The sequence below is a fragment of the Myotis davidii genome, unplaced genomic scaffold (genome assembly GCF_000327345.1).
Source record: "Myotis davidii unplaced genomic scaffold, ASM32734v1 scaffold238, whole genome shotgun sequence".
NCBI lineage: Eukaryota > Metazoa > Chordata > Mammalia > Chiroptera > Vespertilionidae > Myotis > Myotis davidii.
The window spans coordinates 6,018,168-6,026,405 of record NW_006293779.1 but is presented as its reverse complement, the minus strand read 5'-3'; the positions used below and the strand labels follow the sequence as shown (position 1 = coordinate 6,026,405).

Genomic DNA, 8,238 nt, shown 5'->3' with positions numbered 1-8,238 from the left:
CTTTATCCACTGAGCCAAACCAGCTAGGGCAATGCATATATATTTTTATGTATATATTCTCTTGTTGATGGTTATCTAGGTTGATTCCTCCTCCGCCCCCCATTAAATACATTAAATACAGTGCTGCTGTGAATATTTCTGTACAGGTATCTTCAGTATATATTCAACAGATTCCTGGGGGTAAATACCCAGGAATGGAATGGTCGCATTATAGGGTATGTGTATTTCAACTTTACTAGATATTGCCAAGTTGCCTTTCAAAGTAGTTATTCCTATGAAGTTTCCATTGCCAACTCATGGTATGTCAGAATTTTTACTTTCAGCAATTTGATGATTGTGATGTATTGCTTTATTATTAGAAACAAACAGAAAAAGATAGAAAAGAATACAAGAAAGTTATTTTAATTTAAAAAAAAAACCCACAAAAACCACACAGGTTTTGGAGGAAGACGGACCGGGGTTTGAATGTTGGCTCTGAGAGCTTTGAGACCTCGGGAAGTGGCTTCCTCTCTCTGAGCCTGAGCCTCCAGCAAGGCTGAGATGAACCAAGATAAACACCGAGCACGGGACACCGCAAGGACTCTGCACATGGCCCCTGCGATGGTGATTTATTCTCAATGCCACTTGCTAATTTCAAGCAGGGACACAAATGAGCAATGAAAGAAGCCAAAAGGCAGACAGCTAGAAGACAGAAGAGGGGATGAAACAGGCAAGTAATTCACAGGTAGGACACTCTGTCCTTGGATAGAACAAGCCAGGCAGGAGCCCACGAACAATGCCTGCCGTCTGCAGTGAGAGTGGTAGCATCCTTGTGGTTCATTTTATGAAAGGTAAAAGAAGAGTGCGGGGCCCCACCTGGGGTCCCTGCTGACTCCTCTTTATGGAGGAGGACAAGCAAGGATGAGGCTGCAGAAGCCCCACCTCTCGGGCTCTGCTGCTGTGGAGCCCCGGAGGCTGTGCACCCGAGAGACCAGCATTGTGACAGCTCGGAGGGCAGCGGGGAAATTAGTAAAATAATAGCTAAGCATGTATCAGGAGAGCCTACAGATCCCATCTGAATTGGACCACAGCCTCCTGAGGTGCAGACAGGGCAGAGACCATGCAGTCTTTGGTGTCCAAGGTCATCCAATTAGGAAGAGACAGGAACTGAACCTTCCCGGATATTGCCCGATGCTGTACTGTCTCAGGAGTACACGTGAACCAGCCTGGGGCTGAGGGGCGCCTTGAAGGCTGCAGGCTCTGGGAACAGGACAGAGGACATGGCTGGGCGGGGTGAGCAGAGCAGTGGATCAGTGTGAATTGGCAGCCTGACCTTACAAAGATGCCAGGGCTATTCTGGGTGGCATGCGGGAAGAAGGGGCTGGGGGAGGGGAGTCTGTAATTGGGACACCAAACCCCATCTACTCCCTCTTCTGCCCCAGGCCTACTTTCCATGATTGACCCTCTGCAGTAGGCCAAAGAGCTAAAGTTACAATAGAATTTTGTGAACTGTAAACCATGCGCTACAGACACTGCCCAATAGCCAACCCTTAGAAGATAATTTTGTATAAACACAATTAAAAATAAAGTCTATTATGAGAAATAAAAAATGAAAGGTCATACTTGAAAAAGTTATTGCTAGAGCTGGTTGAAAAATTGTTGGTGATGAAGGAAGGCACCTCACCTGAAGATGTTGTGTATCAACCAGTAACCACATAGAGATAATGGTGGAAAAATAAAAGATAGACTTCCAAAATAAGCTGATATGGGCATGTTTCAAGAGTTGCCTGACAGCCCTAGCCGGTTTGGCTCAGTGGATAGAGCATCGGCCTGCAGACTGAAAGTCTGAGTTTAATTCCGGTCAAGGGCACATGCCGGGTTGAGGGCTTGATCCCCAGTAGGGGGCGTGCAGGAGGCAGCTGATTATGGATATTTCTATCTCTCTATCCCTCTCCCTAAAATCAACAAAAACCGGGTTTTTTTTAATTAAATAAAATATATCCCTTCTCAGTTACAGATTATAGAAGACTAAAGAAGCATGACAAATGCAATGCACCATCTCAGGTGTGTGGATTGGGGGAGGGGGAGGAAGCGGCCATAAAGGACATTATTGTGGTACTGGCTAAAACTGAATATTTGCTTATATAATAGTATTGCATTGATATAAAATTTCCTAAGTTTGATCATTGTATTGTGATTATGTAAGACAATGTCCTCATTTTTAGGAAATACAAGTGATGGGCTAGGACATCCACCACTTAATCTCAAATGGTTGGGGTGGTGGGGTGGAGGAGTTATTAATAAAACAAGAGGTGGCAAAATATTAATTGGTGAATTTTCATGAGGGTATATGGGAATTCTTTGTATTATTTTTGCAATTCTTATTTTTTAAAATAAAAAATTTAAAAAACACATCCCTTCCTCAGGTTCTCTCTCATCCCATATCTAGCCAACACAAAGAAATTCCTCCATCTGCAAACTTTAAACTGAAGTTTTTTAATCACAAGATAACCCTAGAGCAGAAGCTTCACTAGCATTTCCTTCCAGCAGAGGGCGCTGGAGTAGTAGTTTTTGAGCCCAGCTTCCTTGTTGGAAGCCTTACCTGGAAGCTTTGAAAAAAAAAAAAAAATTGTCCTGGGATCCACCCAAGACCCTTTAAATCAGGCTCTTTGTAGCCCAGCTTACAGGTGATTCTAGCTTCCGGCAGGGTGGAGAATGTCTGCATTAGATGCTCTACTACTGTGGGTCTCTACCGGGATTGGAAAGGTAAATTTTAAGTGCAAAATGACACGATTGAGAAGTCTTCTACTCATGAACTTGCCCCTTACAAACCTGTGCAGTGTCACCTTGGGGAGGACCAGCCTTTCAGAAAGTAGTCAGATGAAGTGGCATCTGATGCCCCACTGAGAAGCTACAGACCTACACAGCTAGCCTCCCAACCCCGCTTAGGGGAGACTCCCGCCCTATCTGGGCATTAATATTTGTGGACAGAGAGCAAAGAATCTCTGGGCAAGTGCACTGGTATTTGGCCTCCTAAATACCTCTATGTGCATCAGTGAGTCTACAGGACTAACACAAAATCAAGGTGTCAGCAGGATTGGTTTCTTCTAGAAGCTCCAGGGCGGAGTCTGTTCCTTGCCAATGCCAACCTCTAGAGCAGCGGTTCTCAACCTGTGGGTCGTGACCCCTTTGGCAGTCGAACGACCCTTTCACAGGGGTCGCCTAAGACCATCCTGCATATCAGATATTTACGTTACGATTCATAACAGTAGCAACGAAAATAATTTTATGGTTGGGTCACAACATGAGGAACTGTATTTAAAGGGCCAGAAGGTCCGGTGGTCCGTGAGGTCCAAAAGGTTGGCGACCGCTGGTGTAGAGAAAGAAAAGATTGAAATTACAGGCAACCCTACCTGGTTTCTCTCAGTGGATAGAGCGCTGGCCTGCGGACTGAAGGGTCCCAGGTTCGATTCCCGTCAAGGGCATGTACCTGGGTTGCGGGCACATCCCCAGTAGGAGATGTGCAGGAGGCAGCTGATCAATGTTTCTCTCTCATCGATGTTTCTAACTCTCTATCCCTCTCCCTTCCTCTCTGTAAAATATCAATAAAATATATTTAAAAAAAAATAAATAAAGGTCCAGAAGGTTGAGACCACTGCTCTAGAGGCTATGGGCATTCCTCGGAAATCTTTGCCTCACAGCTATGTCACTGTGGTCTCTTGTTTCTGTTGTGACATCTCTTACTTCTAGAGTCTCATCTTCCTCTGCCTTCCTTTTTTAAGGACACTTGTGATTACATTTAAGGTCCACCTGGATAACACAGGATACTCCTCCTCAAATCCCTTAATTTCATCAGACCTGCAAAGTCTCTTTTGCCAGATAAGGTAATCTTCACAGGTTCCAAGGACCTACAGAGCAGAAACCTCAATAGCATTTCTTTGGAGGCCATTACTCAGTGTTCCACAACGGTAATTTAAAGATTCTGTATATCCTTTTTTAGTTAATGGTGTAGTAATTTATTTAATGTGAAATTTGTAATCAATTGTATAAACTTGTAATTTGTAGTAATTTGCTTAATGTGTCCATCACTAAGCTTAATATATAAAATGAATGAAAATATATACTAATTTAAAAATAAACCTTCTATACACACAGATTTTCAATGAAGGGACAGTGGTCCAGCTGAGTGAGGCAGTTACTCTGTTGGGTTTGCCTATCTGGCCTTGTTCTTCATGGCTACCCGCAGAGGGAGCTGCACACCCACCCAGTGTACTCAAACTATCCGGCTAGGATGTGGAAACAGGTGGAAATGCTGAATCACGGAGCTGAGTGAAGCTATAAAGACTGGGTCCCGCCTCTATCATTTCCTGATCTAGTTACTTTCCTGTATTCCCCACCGGACTTGTGTGCTGACTGAGTTGGATTTACCTTCTGTCTGCAGAGTCTCCCATCGTGCCCAACACACAGGAAGGTAAATATTAACTATTGCTGCTGCTCTTGGCACCAGACAAATGAAAATTCATCAGACTGGCCAAATGTTAGCATTCACTGGGATTGCCAAGAGGCTGAGATGCTCTTCCGCCCCCCTACCCGCCCTTCAGGCGTGTCATATAAAATTTTCTGCATCCCAGGCCAAGGAGACATTTTTTTTTGGGGGGGGGACACCCTTCCTTCATGAAGACTCCTACATCAGGTCCTGGAAAACCCATCCTCCATCTGAATCATCCTCTTCGCTCTCCAATCTATAGAAACCTGTCTCCCCACAGGCCCCTGGCCACCTCCACCCTGGCCCGAGTCCTGAGGCCCAGACGACTGGGTGAGAGACTCACACGCCAGCTGGCACGAGTGGCTGGAACTTCCACTGCTCCTCCTCACAGTCCAGGAAGAGCCGGTTCATGATCTTGTTCTTCTCCTCAGGGGGGATGAAGTTTTCAATAATTAGGTACCTGGGAGCAGAAAGGAGGTAGGGATGGGAATTGGGGAGAGGGACCCCACACGTATCTGTGAATCTGAAGGATCAGAAGTAAGAAGCAAAGAGGCAGAAGGAAGGGACACAGGCGGAGAAACCACAATGTTGAGGGCGGGGGGGGGAATAGCAGGCCTTGTACATCACTTCTAACGCAAAGAGTGTCGGTTCAGGGCCAAAGGGGCTCCTTCTGGCCAGCACCCAGCCTGCACTTTGGGGGAGTTCATCAAATGCAGGCTGAGGAGGAAAGGAGGTAGAAGAAACTCCAGAACCTGGGCCTCTCCCTCATCCCTTCGGCACGTTATTCCTAAGACACATGGACTCATGGGTGACAGGCGGAAAGAGGCCTTCAGGAAGGAGAAGATCCTGTTGGGAGAAGCACGGGGCCCACGGGCTGGCTGTGGACCAGGAATGGGAAGAGGGGGGAGCCTACTTGAGCTTGAGCTCCCGGGTCTGCTCATTCTGCGCCTCCTCCAGGTCCTGCCGCACACGGATGTACTCGTCATGCTGGTCCTGGATCTCCGCCTTCACCGCCTGCAGCTTGGCGTAGAGCTGGGTGGGGACAGGTGCAGCTCAGAGGCCACCTGGGCTCAGGGTCCCAGGCTCAGCACAGGACGTGGCCAGGGCCAGGTCTGAATCTCCCTCCCGCGGCTCCACCACCAGTCAGGACGGGGCATCCAAAGGCTGCCCTGTCCCTCCTGCATGCTGGCCTGTTACCTGCTCTCAGCTGCTGTCGGCAGCATGGAATGTTCAAACTGGGAGGGACTCTGGGGGCCTTTTGGCTCAGCACCCTCTTGCTATAGGTGAGGAAACTCATGCGCAGACTTGCTCAAGGTCACAAAACTAGTTAATAGAAGAGCCAGAATCAGGGCCTAAGTCCAGGGCTTAGGCAGTGGAGGGGGTTTAAGCCAGTTTGGAAGGTGAAGCACCCCTCTCCTACCTCTCCAGGGGTTCTCAGAAGTGGGGGTGTGGAGGGCAGCACTGACCCCGCTGCCCCACTCCCAGCCACGGAGGGTGTGTCCCTGGAAACTGCCAGTGACTGGGCCGCTGCCTGGCCTGCTCTGGGGCAGCCACATCGGCAACCCTACGAGCTCTCCATGTTCTTCCTGGAATCCAGGCTGAGACTTGCAGCTTCCTACCCTCGACCCTCATCTCATGCACACACGTTTTCCCAGCATTGCCTTTGCAGGGTTCCGGTGATGAGGTATTTTCATCCCTTCACATTCCCTTGAGGGCCCTGTGTTTCCTTCTTGGAGCTCCCCCAGGCTCACCACTCCCCTGGCCCTGCTTCAGGCCCAGCTATCCAAACTGTGACTCACTGGCGACACTGTAAAAGGGGAAGTTACCCAGGACCATGAGGACAATCACCCTGGAGACCAGAAATGATGGTGTTCCCAGCCCATCAGGCCTAGCCTGACCCAGGAGAAACAGCTTTGTTCCACCCTAACACCAACCCCTGCCTTCTCTGCTCCTCACCCCCAGCAGCCCAGGCGATGTCACTGGGTTGAGCAGTTCAAGCAAAGTGGGGAGAGGCCCTAAAAGACACACCCCTTGGACAGGTGACTGTCCCTCACACCCCCAGACCCCGTCCTGCTGTGGCATCTCACCTTCTTGAGTTTCTTGGTTTTGACCTCCACCTCCTGTTGCAGGGATGTGTAGGTGCCCCGGAGCTCCATGGTCTCCTCATCTCGGAGCATCATCTCCTGCTGCATCTCCCGCTCGCGGCGTTTCTAGGCCAGTGCAGGGCATAGGGGCTCAGAGCAGCAGCACATACCAGGGAAGGTCAAGGGAGCTCAGGGACAGGCTCACTCTGCCTCCCGTGGGACATGGCTTCCCTATGGCCCCAGCTGCCAGGAGGGAGAAGGGAGAGTAGCATGGCCCTCACCCATGGCTCCCACCCCAACCTCAGTGGAGCCTCTCCTCTCTGAACTTTCTTCTCAGCTCCTATTGCCATGCCTTTCCTAGGCACTGCCCCTTGGTATGGAGACCCAGCCCTCATCACTGGCACATTCCAGAGGTGTCAACCACTTACACAAATGTCCGCCTACGGACTTCCAGGCCGCCTCACCATCTCCCCACCTAGTGTTACAGTTGACTGGTAAGAGCAACAAATTATGGTTCATGATGATTCAGGACATAGCCATATACTTGGCCAAGGACTCGCACCTTGTGGAAGGCCCACGAATGCGTACCAGGTGCTGTGGAGGCTGACATGGTGGAGAGCCACCACTTTCTCTCACCCACCAGCGAGCAGTGCCCCTGCCAGAGACAGGCCCTGGGCTGGTGGACCCATGGGACCCAGGGCAGCTTGTCTTAGGTTCTCGGCACTGGTCCACATATCCTGAGTCAAGGATGGCTTACTGCCCCATGCCCCTCAGACATGACCTGAAGCCCCAGCCCTACCTGCTCGGCAATCTCCTGCCTCTTCAGTTCCAACATCTTTTGCTGCTCGTTTGTGTGATCCATGATGTTCCTGCCTCCGATGAGCAGCTTGCTCTCCATGGCCTGGGGATACAGACGGGGTTAGAGACAGGCTTTTTAAAGGGGCACAGGATCCCCAGGCTGAGAGGTTCTGCTTCCCTGCTCTCTGTGGTCCTTCCAAGAAGAGACACAAGACGTGTCCCAATGGGGCCTCCAACAAGAAGGAAGCGTTTTCCTCCAGCTTCTTGGGCCCCAGCACAAGGCGCCCATTGTTGGCAGGACCATTGGGTGAGAAAAGGAGAGGGAATCCCTCAGGGGATGTAGGGCACCTGATCTGTTTGCTTTGGATCCAGATGGAAGGTGGTTCACAGGCCTGGGGGAGAGGGGGGGGGGGTGCAGATAGCAACCTAATCCTGGCGATCAGCACCCCGCTGGTGCTCAGGAGGGGGAGCTCAGAAGATAGTCACTGGGCGGCCCAGCTTTTTGGATGACTGTCTCCCGATGCAGGAAGAGGCATCTCAACACAGGCAACGGAAGAGCCTAGTTGTAGGCGGACATGGAAAGCAGAAGAAAAGCCAAAGGCAGAAGACTCTGTAATACTAAAGGGCACATGGGGCCCCGGAGGCACATAGCTTTGGAGATGGCCAGACAGACGAGGTTCTACCCGCTAACTGCAAAGCCTTGGCTAAGTTACCCGCTTCAGTTCTCACATCTAACATCAGAACCGACTATGACCAGGATGGCTACCAAACATGCGCTAGGGGCTGAACTAGACCCTTAACAGACATTATCTCTGTCCTTACCCCAAGAGAGGTGGTATTACTTTCTCTGTTTTTAAATTTTTAAAAATTTATTTTAGAGAAGGAAGGGAA

The 8,238-nt window shown here is 49.7% G+C and overlaps 1 protein-coding gene across 1 annotated transcript in view; it reads right to left on the bottom strand.

The window, feature by feature from the left end:
- The window catches only part of KIF3C (kinesin family member 3C), a 32,185-nt gene that overhangs the window by 4,957 nt on the left and 18,990 nt on the right, over positions 1–8,238 (bottom strand). Inside the window, exons 2-5 of the mRNA XM_006767501.2 lie at positions 7,349–7,450; positions 6,553–6,675; positions 5,379–5,497; positions 4,809–4,925 (exon numbers count right to left, since the gene is read on the bottom strand). Of these exons, the coding sequence (XP_006767564.1) occupies positions 4,809–4,925; positions 5,379–5,497; positions 6,553–6,675; positions 7,349–7,450 (461 nt within the window). The remainder of the gene's footprint in view (positions 1–4,808; positions 4,926–5,378; positions 5,498–6,552; positions 6,676–7,348; positions 7,451–8,238) is intronic.